Source organism: Equus quagga, chromosome 17 (genome assembly GCF_021613505.1).
Source record: "Equus quagga isolate Etosha38 chromosome 17, UCLA_HA_Equagga_1.0, whole genome shotgun sequence".
Taxonomy (NCBI): Eukaryota; Metazoa; Chordata; class Mammalia; order Perissodactyla; family Equidae; genus Equus; species Equus quagga.
This window is the reverse complement of record NC_060283.1, coordinates 1,134,967-1,149,039: the sequence shown is the minus strand read 5'-3', so window position 1 is coordinate 1,149,039 and position 14,073 is coordinate 1,134,967. Positions and strand designations below refer to the sequence as shown.

At 45.2% G+C, this 14,073-nt stretch overlaps 1 protein-coding gene across 1 annotated transcript; it reads right to left on the bottom strand.

Moving 5' to 3' along the window:
- Positions 1 to 574: 574 nt before the first annotated feature.
- SCT (secretin) lies at positions 575 to 1,684 on the bottom strand. The gene is made up of 4 exons (XM_046644544.1): positions 1,391 to 1,684; positions 1,167 to 1,268; positions 923 to 1,015; positions 575 to 698 (listed from the first exon to the last, which is right to left on the bottom strand). The coding sequence occupies exons 1-4, from the start codon at positions 1,456 to 1,458 to the stop codon at positions 575 to 577; spliced, it is 387 nt and encodes a 128-aa protein (XP_046500500.1). The 5' UTR covers positions 1,459 to 1,684.
- Positions 1,685 to 14,073: the final 12,389 nt, after the last annotated feature.

Genomic DNA, 14,073 nt, shown 5'->3' with positions numbered 1-14,073 from the left:
ACTCCAGAGTGGCCTCCTGGCTGGCACACACACACGCATGCACACATGCACACACACACACACACACACACCCTGCCTGCCATCTCTTCCTGCCCGCACCGAGCTTCCTTGCCCCCTCACACTTCCCCCACTACCTGCTGCACACACTGACCACTTGGACCCTGGGGCAGGAGCTGGGGGACGTTCTGAGCCCCCCACAGAGCCCCTGAATGTTGGTGACTGGATGAGAGGGGTGCAGGTTGGCCCTGGAGAGCTCAGTGGATGGGACAAGAGGTGGTGCTGATGTCAGAGACAAGGACAGGGGAAGGTGAGGCGCCCCACTGGCTTCCCAGGTTTAAAGGGCACTTCCTAGACGGTGGCCACAGTCCTAGCATCTGTGGCTGGGGCCCTCCTCGCTTCTGACAGCCCTGCTCCTCAGGGGCCACATGCCCGTCTGGAGGCAGCACACAGAGTGGGCTCACAGGGCAGGGTGCGAATTCTTCCTTTATTGGTACCAAGTGCAAACCCCTCCTCCTCCCCCCCTCCCCGTCCAGGCTCCCCTCCTCTTGTCCACGGAGAGTTGGCTCCTTCGCTGTCAGGGCCTCATCTGGGTCCTCTCAGCAGCAGGGATGGCTGGCTCTGAAACCATGGCCCCAGGCCTCCAGCCGACAGGCAGCTGGGGAGACCAGGCCTGATCCAGGGGGGCCCTGGGGGGCATCCTGCAAAGACAGCCAGGCTGGAGGCTGGGGGCTTGAAGCTGGAGACTGCGCCCACTTGGTGAAGCTGAGCCTCCTCCGGTCACCAGCACTGACAGTGTCACCTCCCCAGACCCAGGGCCCACTGCTGTGTCCCGTTCCCTCCCTGGCCCAGGGTGCCCCAGGGAACCAGAGAGAGGGTCTGGGGGAGGAGGTCCCAGAGTGGGGAGAGGGCTGGTGGTGCTCACCAGGCCTGCAGGGTGGGCGAGTCCCGCTGGGGCAGGCAGAGGTGGCCCTCCGTTGTCGTCGTCCAGGTGGTGCTGTTGTCTGGGTCCTGCTCGCTGCCCCCACCCCAAATCAGAATTAGTCCTGGAGTTCGGGGGGTGGACACTGCCGAGGGGAGGGGCTGCCGGTGCCGGGCCCTCCCACCTCAGCGGCAGCCCCCCGCCCCCCGCCAACCACAGATCTCCGCGCTCAGGTGCAGCCGCTCACCTGCGCTTCCCCACGAGGCCCTGGAGCAGGCGCTGCAGCCGCGCTCTCTCCCGCAGGCGGCTGAGCTCGCTCGTGAACGTCCCGTCCGAGTGTCGCCGGGCCCTGGAGAGGGGGATGGTGGGCCGCGGGCCAGATCATGGCCAGGCCAGAGCTGGGGCGCTGACGTGGGGCCGGACCGGGGTGGGCTGGAGGGGCGGGCGTGGGCCCCGGGGTGGCAGGCTCACCTGGGTGGCGCGGGGCGCGCGGCGGAGCCACTGAGCAGCAGCAGCAGCAGTAGGGCCTGGGGGACCATGGTGGGCGCGGGGTGCCGATTGCTGCTGCCGAGGCCCGAGCCCCGAGGCCCCTTTATAGTGGCACCCCGAGGCGGGCGGGCGGGGGGCGCTCAGCACCACCCCGGCTCTGCGCAGCCCCGGCCGCGCCCCATCGATCGCGCAGAAGGTCAGGGCCGCCCCCCCAGCTGTCGCTCCTGCTGGCCGCCCGCCCCCTCCGCCGCGGCGGTGCCCCCCGGCGGGCCGGGGGGCTCGGCTGGGCTGGCCCGCGGGGGTCGGGGGCCCAGGAAGGGAGGAGAGACACCCGGCGAGGGGAACAGAGTGTGCAAAGCCTCGAAGCCTCGACCGCGCGCGCTTTGGAGGCGCCGGCAGAGTCTGCGGGGGACACTATCAGGGGCCGGCCGGCTCTGCAAGGGGGCGGAGGCAGAGGGGCTGAGCACCCGGAGGGTGGGCTCTGGAGGGGAGGGGCGACGACCGAAGGCGCCCAGGGGCCACGAGGGTAGAGGCTGGGAAGAAGGGGGAGGCGGCCCTGAGGCACGGACGCCCCTGGAGAGGCCCTGGCGGGCGGCGCGGAGGGAGAGGCCGGGCTGCAGGGGAGTCGGCTGGCACCGAGGGGCGGGGCTCAGGTGGGCCCGGCGCGGCGGGGAGCCTATTTTAGGCTGTGGTAAGAGGTGGAGATGCGGAGAGGGAGAGGAAAAACGGGGAGGCCGCTGGGTTCTTGCTGCTTCATCCATGCGGGATTAAGTCCAGATAGGCTTTTTAAAACCTCTACTCATGAAATCCTTCAACATAAATTACAAATCCACTACATGAAGCGGTAAACTTGTAGTTCTTGTGTTAAATTTTACATGCATTTTTAAAACACGCACAGGCCCAGCCTCCCCTATTGGTAACATCTTGCGTTATCATGGGACATTTGTTACAATTGATGAACCAATATTGACACATTGTTATAACTAAGTCCACAATGTACATCAGGGTTCACCCGTGATGTTGTAGGTTCGGTGGGTTGGGACAAATTTGTCAGGACAGTATCCACTGTCCAGAGTCCTTTCACTGCCCTGAAGACCCCTGTGCTCCTCCTGTTCCTCTCTCCCTCCCCCTCCCCCGATCTTTTCACTGTCGCCACAGTTTTGCCTTTTCCAGAATGTCATAGACTTGGAACCACACAGTATGTAGTCTTTTCAGATGGGCTTTTTTCACTTAGTAACGTGCGTCCAAGTTTCCTCCGTGTCTTTTCGTGAGAGCCTGAGAGCTCGTTTCTCTTTATCACTGAATACAATAATTTTCCATCATCCCGATGGGCCACCGTTTATTCATCGACTGAAGGGCATCTTGGTTGCTTCCAAGTTTTGGCAATTATGAATAAGTCTGCTATAAACATCTGTGTGCAGGTTTTCATGCGAACATAAGTTTTCAGCTCCTTTGGGTGAATACCAAGGAGTGTGGCTGTTGGGTGGTGTGGTGAGAGAGTGTTCAGTTTTGTAAGAAACCGCCAGACTGTCTTCCGAAGTGGCTGCACCCTTTGACAATCCCACCAGCCACCAACGGGAGTTCCTGGTCCTCCACATCCTTGCCAGCATTTGGTGGCGTCAGTGTTTTGGATTTAGGCCATTCTGATAGGTTCGTAGGGGCACCCCATTGTTGTTTTCTTTACATATATTTTTAAACAGCTGCTGTGGCCTGTTCTTGCACAAACTCAGCAGATTGAAATCGCTTAAACTGCAACCCCATCAAGTGATGAATGATATTCATGGGCACCTTCCACACTCCAGCTACTCGTTTAACCCGTGGGATTTCTTAGCACGTCAGACACTTACGTAACCAGGCCGATCTCCATAAGAAAAATCTTCCTATTTAAAAAAAAAATTAACATACGGTAAAATTGATTTTTTAAAAATCAACATACAGTGAAATTAATGAACAGTCAAAAATGAATTTTGACACATGAGTAGATTCGTGGAATCACCACCTCAACTGGGATACAGAACAACTCCATCATCCCACAGAATGCGCTCCTGATGCCCCTTTGTGGTCACATACACGGCCCTGAGCGATTTCAGCCACACCTACATGAGGTCACAAACGGTCACAAGCACAGAGGGACAGACCGAGAAGGGGCCAGTTCTGAGTGAAAAAAGCCAGTGGGGCTGAGGCCAAGGAGGGGCAGGCTGGCTGCCGCAGGTTCCTCTCCCAGAGGATGTTGTAACTGCCTTCATCTCGTCTGAAACGGCTGTCAGGCATTGTCTCCGCTGCTCGGAATTTCTCCAGAGACAGCTCCTGGCCTGTGTGCTCACACACCCGCTCTGCGGCTGCCTCATTCACGTGGTGGTCATGCTGCCATGCGGACAGGCTGCAATGGTATGTCCCGATTTTTCCAGTGTGGATGGAGACACGCCGCGACTGAGAATGTCCACCCGCATGGCACCCTGATGGGCAGCGGGACCCACGAGAGGGATGAGCTGAGGAAGGTGGTGCCACGCACACCCTGGCCCCCCGGTTGGGGCTCTACTTTGAAGCAACGTGATACAAGCTACAGCGACAAAATGCCACTTTCAACCCGTAGGTTTCAGTGAGAGCCCCACGGGTTCCCAGGCCATCGAGTTGAGCCGGGTCCTCGTTACAAATGCACCAAAAAGTCGACTTATATGAGTAACTATCCAAGGCCTCAAATCAGACCTGACTCTGTGTGGGGGGCTCCTAATAACGGCCAATTTCAGGGTCCAGGATTCTGAGAAAGGATAAGAAGCTTTCCTTTTCCGGAGCTGAATGCAGGAGGGAGCGCATCCTAAGACAGGTGAGAGTTAATCAGCCCAACAGCTTCGTTCTCCGAAGAACCGGAGCGTGGAAAATAGTCTCTACGCCTCTTTTTTGTTTACCAAGATTTAAGCGTCAAATTTAAGGTCATTGTATCTCCTCTTGGTTCTACATTTGAGATGCTGGAGGAGGGCACTGAAAAGAATAATTTTCTCAAATGTACACTCCTGCTTTCCATCCACCAGGGAGCTGAAAATCCGGCATGGCTTAGGTCCCTAAAGGCTAGATGCTTTCAGGATACGAGCTCGGGACTCCCAGTGACGCAGTGCGGCCTTCCTGTGACTGTAACGAGCATCCCCTCCTAAGAACTAGAAGAAGGAGAAAATTGTATTATTATTATTTAAATTTCTATCATTGTAGAAAATTAAAAACATACAAAAGCAGCCAGGACCGTATAATGGACTCAGATGTACCATTACCCAGCTTCACCGATTTATCGCCAATCTTATCTACCCCATGGACTTGCTCTCTTTTTTCAAATTAATTTTGGAGCAGATCTCAGAAATTGTATCATTTCATCTATGAGGATTTCAGCACATAGCTCAAAAGGATAAGGACGGTCGCTTGTCCACTCGCCAACCAAGCTCAGCCAGGGGACCTGCTGATCAAACACGGTTGAGTCATCAAAACCGTAGCGAGGAAGCCCGTCAGTGGACAGTCTCGCTAATGATTCCGAGGGGAGTGTGGGAGTGAGGGATTTGTACGGACTTGGGGTAAGGGCTCAATGCCTTTAACACCGGTCTGTCACAGCACCAAACTGGTAGGGCCTGAGAAAAGGTTGTGAATAGTTTAGGGCTGATGATCACCAGGATGCTTAAGATGACACTATATATGTGGGAGCTGTCTCCACTTATTACCTCCCAAAGCTCCACCGTTTTACGTTCCAGATGCAGATCTGGAATTTATGTTGTACATGATGTTAGGCAGTGACTGAGTTTCATTTTTTTCTATATGGCTGTCCAGTCGCCCAGCGTTAGGAAGTGAGAAGACCGTCCTCTCTCCACTGCTCTTCAGTGCCATTTTTATTGTAAATCACCTGACTGTGTGTACTCAGGTCTGTTTCTGGGCTTGCTATTGCTCCAACGTCATTGGCCTAATTGTCATTCCTTGTTCTACCTTAGCCACAATGCCTTAGTTACTTCACCATCTTAACTACGACAGTTTTGTGTCTTAATATCTAATACAGCAAATCTTTTCACCTTGTTTTTCTTAAAGAGCGTCTTAGCTATTTTTGACCCTTCGCATTTCCATATAAATTTTAGGATAAACATGTCAAGTTCCACAAAAAGATACTGTTAGGAGATTGATGGAAGCCACATCCCATTGTTAGATCAGTTTCAGAACTGTATCCCGTTGAGGTTTCAAATTGCATTTCTCCAGTTACTAATGAGGAGCATGTTCTCATGTGCTTCCTGGCCAATTATATATCTTCCTTGGAGAAATATCTGTTCAAGTCCTTGGCCCATCTTTCAATTGAATTGTTTGACTTTCTTGTTGTTGAGTTGGAAGAGTTCTTTACATATTCTGGATACTACACACTTTCCAATACGTGATTTGTAAATATTTTCTCCCATTCTGTGGGATTTTCTTTTCACTCTCTTGGTAGTGTCCTTTGATGGACACAAGATTTTAATTCTTATGAAATCCAATGATCTGTTTGTTGTTTTTGTTTGTGCTTTGGGTGTTATATTTAAGAAACTGCTGCCAAATCCAAGGTCGTGATTTGCCCCTATATTTTCTTCTAAGAGTTTTTAGTTTTAGAGTGTATATTTAGGTCTTTGATCCATTTTGAGTTAATTTTTGAATGTGGTGTGAGGTAAGGGTCCAATTTCATTGTTTCCATTTGAATACCAATTGTCCCAAAACCTTGTGTTGAAGAAACTCTTCTTTCCCCGCTAAATAGTCTTGACACCTTTGTTGAAAATCAAGTGATCATAAAAGTATGGGTTTCTAGCTCAACTCTCAGTTCCCTTCCATGGACCTATACGTCTGTCCTTAGGCCGGTACCATACTGTTCTCATTCCTGTAGCCTTGTAGTAAGTTTTGAAATTGAGAGGGGTGAGGCCTATAATTTTCTTTTTCTTTTTCAAGATTGTTTTGGTTCTTTGGAGTTCCTTACAATTCCCTATGAATTTTGGGATTGGCTTTTCCATTTCTTAAAAAAAAAAAAAAAAGGCTGTTAGGGGTCTTGATAGGGAGTGTATTGAAACTGTAGATCACTTTGGCAAGAAAGGCGATCTTCACAGTATTGTCTTCTGATCCACAAACACTGGATGTACTTATTCGTGTCTTGTCTCTTCCAGCAATGTTTTGTAGTTTTCAGTGTACAAGTCTTTCGCCTTCTTGGTTAAATTTTTTTTTTAAGATTTTATTTTTCCTTTTTCTCCCAAAGGCCCCCAATACATAGTTGTGTATTTTTAGTCGTGCATCCTTTCAGCCGTGGCACGCGGGATGCCACACCAGCATGGCCCCACGAGCAGCCCCATGTCCACACTCAGGATCCGAACCGGTGAAACCCTGGGCCACAGAAGCGAAGCATGTGAACTTAACCACTCAGCCACGGGGCCGGCCCCTTAGTTAAATGTATTCCTAAGTATTTGATTCTCTTTGGTACTACTGCAAATGAATCATTTTCTTAATTTCATCTTTGAATTGTTCATTGCTAGTGTGTAGAAGTATAACAGATTTTTATATGTTGATCTTGTATTCTGAAACTTTGCCGAATATGTTTATTAGCTCTAACAGGTTTTGTTTTTATTTATTTTAGGATTTTCTATGCATAAGATCACGTCATCTGCCAATAGAAATAGTTTAACTTTTTCCTTTCTGGTTTTGGATGCCTTTTTATTTCTTTTTCTTGCCTAATTGCTCTGGCTAGGCCTTCCAGAACATGCTGACTAGAAGCGCAAAAGTGGATAACCTTGTCTTTTTCTTGATCTTAGGGGAAAAGCTTTCAGTCTCTCATCATTGAGTATGATGTTAGTTGTGTGTTTTTCACCTACGGCCTTCATCACGTTAAGGAAGTTTCTTTCTATTCCTAGTTTATTGAGTCTTTTTATCATGAAAGGGTGTTGGGTTTTTTCAAATGCTTTTTCTGCATCAATTGAGATGATTAAATGGGGTTTTTTTCCTCCATTCTATTAATGTGATGTATTACGTTGATTGAGTTTTCTCTGTTGAATCGCCTTGTATTCCCAGGATAAGTCCCTACGTGGTCATAGTGTATAATCCTTTAAAAAACGCTGCTGGATTTGGTTTGCTTATATTTGGTTGAGGAGTTTTGTATCCGTATTCATAAGAATATTCATCTGGAGTTTTCTTTCTTGTGATGTCATTAATGTTGAGTTTTGAGAGTTCTTTATAAATTTTGTATACAAGTCATTTGCTGGAAATGCGATTTGCTAATATTTTCTGGCATTCTGTGTCTGAAAGTTTTTAATTTTAATGAAGTCAAGTTTATCTGTTTTTTCATTTGTAGATTGTGCTTTTGGTGTCGTATCTGAAAACTCTTGGCAATCCCTGGTCACAAAGGTTTCCTCCCATCTTTTCTTCCAAAATTTTTATAGTTTTAGGTTTACAGTTAAATCTATAATTCATTTTGAGTTAGTTTTTAAATATAACATGAGGTTTAGATCGAGGGTTTTTGGGTGTCCAAATATATTGGACATCCAATTATCTCTGGACCTTTTGTTGAAAAGACTGTCCTTTTTCCATTCTGCACCTTTTGCACTTTGTAAAAGATCTGCAGGTTGTGTGATTGTGAGTCTGCGTGTGGACATCCCACTCTGTTCCCTAGATCTGTGGGTCTGTCCCTTTACCAGTACCACACTGTCTTGATTACTGTAGCAATAGAGTAATTCTTAAAATCAGGTAATATGATCCCTCCCATTTTATTCCTCACCTTCAAAGTTGTTTTGGCTAATTCTGTTTCTTTTGTTTTCCCACATAAATGTTACAATCAACTTGTCTATATCTATGAGAAATCCCGCTGGACTTTTGATTGCAATTTGCATTAAATCTATAGATCCATTTGGGGAGAATTGACCTCTTTGCTTTGTGGAATCTTCCAATTCATGAACAAGGTATGTCTCACCATTTCTTTAGGTTTTCTTTCATCCATCTTATCAGCATTTTGTAGTTTTCAGCATACAGATCCTATACATGTTTTGTTAGATTTACACATATTTTGTGGGGGTTTTAAGCTATTGTAAATAGCTTTGTGTTTTTAATTATTTTATTTTATTTTATTTTATTATTATTTTTTTTTTTGGAAGATCAGCCCTGAGGTAACTGCTGCCAGTCCTCCTCTTTTTGCTGAGGAAGACTGGCCCTGAGCTAACATCCTTGCCCATCTTCCTCTATTTTATATGTGGGACGCCTACCACAGCATGTCTGTACCTGGGATCCGAACCGGCAAACCCCAGGCCACTAAGCGAAGTGTGCACACTTAACTGCTGCGCCACCAGGCTGGCCTCTGTTTTTAATTTTTAATTTTGGCTTCCAATTGTTCATTGTTGGTATCTAAAAATACAATTGACCTTTGTGTGTTGACCTTGTACCCTGCAACCTCACTAAACTGACTTATTAGGTCTAGGAGGTTTTTTGGTTTTTTTTTTTTGAGGAAGATTAGCCCTGAGCTAACATCTGCTGCCAATCCTCCTCTTTTTGCTGAGGAAGACTGGCCCTGAGCTAACATCCTTGCCCATCTTCCTCTGCTTTATATGTGGGCCGCCTGCCACAGCATGGCTTGCCAAGTGGTGCATAGGTCCACACCTGGGATCTGAACCAGTGAACCCTGGGCCGCCAAAGCAGAAGGTGCACACTTAACCACTGCGCCACCGGGCCGGCCTCTCTAGGAGGTTTTTGTAGATTCCTTGGGGTTTTATGTAGACAGTCATGTCATCTGTGAATAAGAACAGTTTTATTTCTTTTCCAATATGGATGTCTTTTATTTATGGGTTTTTAAAATTTGTTTTTGTTTTTTGGTACCTGATTGCACTGGCTAGATGGCTATAATGTTGAATCAATGTGTTGAGAGGGGACATCCGTGTCTTGTTTCTGATGTTAGGTAGAAAGCATTCAGTCTCTCATCATTAAGTGTGATGTTACCTGAAGGTTTTTTGAAAATGCCCTTTATCAGATTGAGGAAGTTTCCTTCTGTTCCTAGATTGCTGAGCACTTTTCTCATGAATGAATGTTGGATTTTGTCAAGTGTTTTTTTCTGCATCAATCAATACGATCCTGTGGTTTTCTTCTTCAGATTGTTAACCAGTGTTTTACCTGGACTTGAGACCTTTCTTCTTTTCAAATTAAATAGTTAATGCTATGAATTTTCCTCTAAGCACTGCTTTAGCTCCATCCCACAAATTTTGATATGATGTATTTTCATTTTCCTTCAATTTAAAATTTTTTTTCTAAAGATTTTATTTTTCCATTTTCTCCCCAAAGCCCCCTGTTACATGGTTGTATATTTCAGTTGTGGGTCCTTCTAGTTGTGGCATGTGGGATGCCACCTCAGCATGGCCTGATGAGCAGTGCCATGTCTGGCCCAGGATCCTAACTGGCAAAACCCCAGGCCACCAAAGTGGAGCGCGCGAACTCAACCACTCGGCCACGGGGCTGGCCCCTCAAAATATTTTCTAATTTCTCTTGAGATTTCTTCTTTGACCTTGGGTTACTTAGAATTGTGTTGTTTAATTTCTAAATTTTTTAGAAATGTCCTGTTATCTTTCTGTTACTATTTCTAGTTTAATTCCTTTGTGGTCAGAGAACATACTTTGTATGAATTTCATTCTTTTAAAAATTTGTTCAGCTTTCTTTTATGATGCAGAGTACAGTCCATCTTGGTGAATGTTCCGTATCCATTTGAAGAGAATATGTATCCACGTCGTTGGATGGAGTGGTCTGTAAATGTCAGATATATCACTTGGTTGCTGGTTTGTTCAGAGTCTCTGGATATATGCTGATGTTCTGTCTACTCATTCTATTGATTAAGGAGAGATTCTTAAACTTTTGAACGACTCTTGCAAACCAAATAAACAACATTCTCTTAAATGCTTCAAGCATCCCATAAAACTCTGCAGCAAATGGTTACAAAACTAGCTTCAATCCTGCCCAAGGGTCACCCCTAGGGTGATGTGGTCCCACAGATCCAGCTCCTGTCCTGTTCTGGAGGGTTACAGATGTCCTCACGGGTCCATGAGGATGGAGTGGCCATGCAGGACCAGCACAGCCTCAGAGGTCGCACATCCCAACTTTCACTGGCCAGGTTCTGGACAGAAGTAGGACATCCTTCTCCCAGGATGAGCCACCCTGGCTTCATCATCCTTTACTGAGCATCAGTAAAGCCTTTGCTTGCAAATTGGGGCCACACATTCTAATGTCACCCCTTTTATGGTTACTCTTTATGGTTACTAATGATGGTAACTCTTTCTGATTTACAGTTCTATGAGTTTTGAAAAATGTATTCAACTTTGTAACCACAACCAGTTCTGTCACACCCCAAATTCCCTCAAGTCCCTTTATTGTCAGCCCTGACTCTGAGCCCTTGGTGGCCACAATTCTAAATGTGTGGACACCTTGGGACAAATCATCAAATACACAAGGCAAAAACTGATAGGAGAAATAGAAAAACCCACCATTATACTTAAGAGACTTCACTACTCCTCTCTCAGGAATTAATCAAACAGACAGAAGATTGGCAGGGACACAGAAGACCTGAACAGCACCTTACTGACCGAACTGACTTTTATAGGACTCTCCACCCAATAACAGCAGAAGACACATTCTGTTCAAGTGCACGTGGAACATTTATCAAGATAGATTATATTCTGAGCCATAAAACAAACCTTAACAAATTTAAAAGAATTGAGGTCTACAAAGCATTTTTTTCCCTCACCATAATAGAATCAAACTAGAAATAACTAGGAGAAAGATAACAGGAAAATCACTAAACATTTGGAAATTCAACACCATGTTCTAAGTAATCCATGGGTCACAGAAGAAGATTCAGAGAAAGTAGAAAATATTTTGAAGTAAACATAATTGAAAACACAAGAATTTGTGGGATGCATCTTAGAGGGAAATTTATAGAATTAAATGTTTATGTTAAAAAAAAGAAGAACTATCTCAAATAAATGGCCTTAAGAAGCTGGAAAAGGAAGAAAAATTAAGTACAAAGCAAGCGGAAGGAAGGAAATAATAAAAATAAGAGTAGAGATCAACGAAATTGAAAACAAACATACAAAAAAAAAAAAAACTATAGAAAAAAGTCAGTGGAACCAAAACCTGGTTCTTTGAAAAGATCAGTGAAATTAATAAACCTTCAGCAAGACTGACCAAGTAAAAATGAAAGACAAATTTACAAATATAAAAGATGAAAGAATCATTGTCGCCAGAGACCTTACAAACACAAGAAAGATAAGGAAACGTTATTAACAACTCTAGGCCCATAAATTTGAAAACTAACATAAAATAAATAGACCAATTCCTCAGAAGACAAACTACCACCTGCACCCAGCAAGAAAGAGATAGCCCGAACAGTCCTGTATGTATTAAAGAAATTGACTTCATAGTTAGAACTCATCCAACAAAGAAAGCTCCAGTCCCAGATGTGTTCACTGGCAAATTATTCCCACCCTTAAGGAAGAATTAATACCAAGTCTATGCAATATATTACAGAAAGTAGAAGAGAAGGGAGCACGTCCCAGAGCATTTTATGAAACCAGCATTACTCTGGTACCAAACACAGACAGAAACAGTATAAACAGAGAAAACCACAGACCAATATCTTTCATGAATATAGACACAAAAATCTTCGACAAATGTTACCAAATTGAATCTAGCAATGTATAAAAAGGGTGATACACCATGGCCAAATGGGGTCTATGCCATGCATGGCTCAGCATTCAAAAATCAACAGTGTAATTCACCTCATCAACAGACTAAAGAAGAACCATATGCTCAATCTTAATAGATGCAGTAAAAGTACCTCGCAGAATTCAACATCTATGCATGTTAAAAACTCTCAGAAGACTACAAATAGAAGAGAACTTCCTGAACCCAATAAGGAACCAAAACCCACAGCTAACACCATACTTAATGGTGAAAGACTGAGGGTTTTCCCCATAAGATTGAGAACGAGGCCAGAATGTCTGTTTTCACCATTTCTTAACAACATTGTGTTCAAGTTTCAGTCAGTAAAATAAGGGGAAACAAAAGACAGAGAGAGGAAGGAAGGAAGGAAGGAAAGTCATCCAGCTGGGAAAGGAAGAAATAAAACTGTCCCTGTTCATGAGCAAGATAATTGTCTGTGTAGAAATTCTGAAGGAAACAAACAAACAAAAACAGCTTGAACTAATAGTGAGTTTAGCAACATCAAAGGATACAAGGTCAACACACAAAAACTATTTCTACATGTGAGCAATGAAGAATTGGAAACCAAATTTTTTAAAAGTACCATTTACAATTGTACCAGAAAACACAAAATACTTAGGTATAAATCTTAAAAACTATATGCAGGATCTGTATGCTGAAAACTACAAAATACTGATGAAGGAAATCAAAGAATATCTAAATAAATGGAGAGATATACAATGTTCATGGATTACAAGACTCAATATTGTTAAGATGTCAGTTTACCCAAAACAATTGTATAGATTCAGTGATTTCAAAGCCACAGTAATCAAGACTGTGTGTTATTGCTGAAAGGAAAGATGCATAGAAAATGAAACGGAAGACAGAGTCAAGAAATAGTCCCACACACATATGAGCGATTGATTTCTGACAAAAGTTCAAAGGCAACTCAATGGAGAAAAAATAGTCTTTTCAACAAATGGTGCTGAGACAATTAATTGGCCATCCATAGGCAAGAAAAAATAAAGAACTTCGACGCATACTTTACACATTAAAAATTAAATATGCTGTTAGGAGAATCAAGAGACAAGCTACAGTCAGGGAGAAAATATTCTCAAATCACATATCTGACTTTTTTTTTTTTCCATTTTCGTGTGCAATGGCATGTCATTGTGATTTTTATTGTCATTTCCCTGATGGCTAATGATGGTGAGCACTTTCTCATATGCTTATGGACCATTAGGATACCCTCTTTTGTAATGTGCCTGTTCACGACATTTGCCTTTGTTAAAATTGGATTGTCTTTTCTTGTTGATTTGACAGAGCTCTTTATGTATTCTGGATCTGCACCCTTTATCAGAGATCTATGTTGCATACATCCTTTCCCAGTCTAGATTGCCTTTTCACTCTTAATGGTGGCAGACATCTGGGGACCAGGAGGGAACTCCAAGCAGATCAGAGGCTAGGCGGGACTCACGACTTGGCACCCAACCTGAGATCACAGGGCCACCCCTGCCTCGGACGTCTGTCCTGTGAGAGAAGAAACTTACTCTTCTCTGTTCACTACTGATCTGCATGGAAGTGATTGAATGCAACTCGGACCTAGATGCCCGTCTACACCTCCATCCTGCACACACCTTTCCTTCATCAGACCTCATGGGATTCTGCCTCTTTGAGGATCCTCATGGCACTGTCTTCTCAGAGTCCTTGTTTTCCCTGTAACACACGCACCATCCACCCATCAAGCTGGTCCCCTGTGTCCTCTGACACCTTTGAAATCAGGACCCCTGATTCCCGGCAACAGCTCTATGCTACAGGTCTATCCTGAGTTTTCTGGTCCTCCTAGGGTGGGGGAGCCAGACAGGAAAATGAGGGGCCGGGATGTGCATCAGATGGTCCCCAGAGCGCTGAGTTGGACGGCCTGTTTCACGGCCCCGTTAGTGACAGGCTCTAGGTCATGTGTCACC

Bases quoted from the DNA above. Each gene is read 5' to 3' on its own strand.
- SCT (XM_046644544.1), bottom strand. From the start codon at position 1,458: ATGGTCCCCCAGGCCCTACTGCTGCTGCTGCTGCTCAGTGGCTCCGCC. The intron at 1,269-1,390 runs GTGAGCCTGCCA...CCCCCTCTCCAG, and splicing joins GCGCGCCCCGCGCCACCCAG to GGCCCGGCGACACTCGGACG. The intron at 699-922 runs GTGAGCACCACC...CTGTCTTTGCAG, and splicing joins TCGCCCACCCTGCAGGCCTG to GATGCCCCCCAGGGCCCCCC.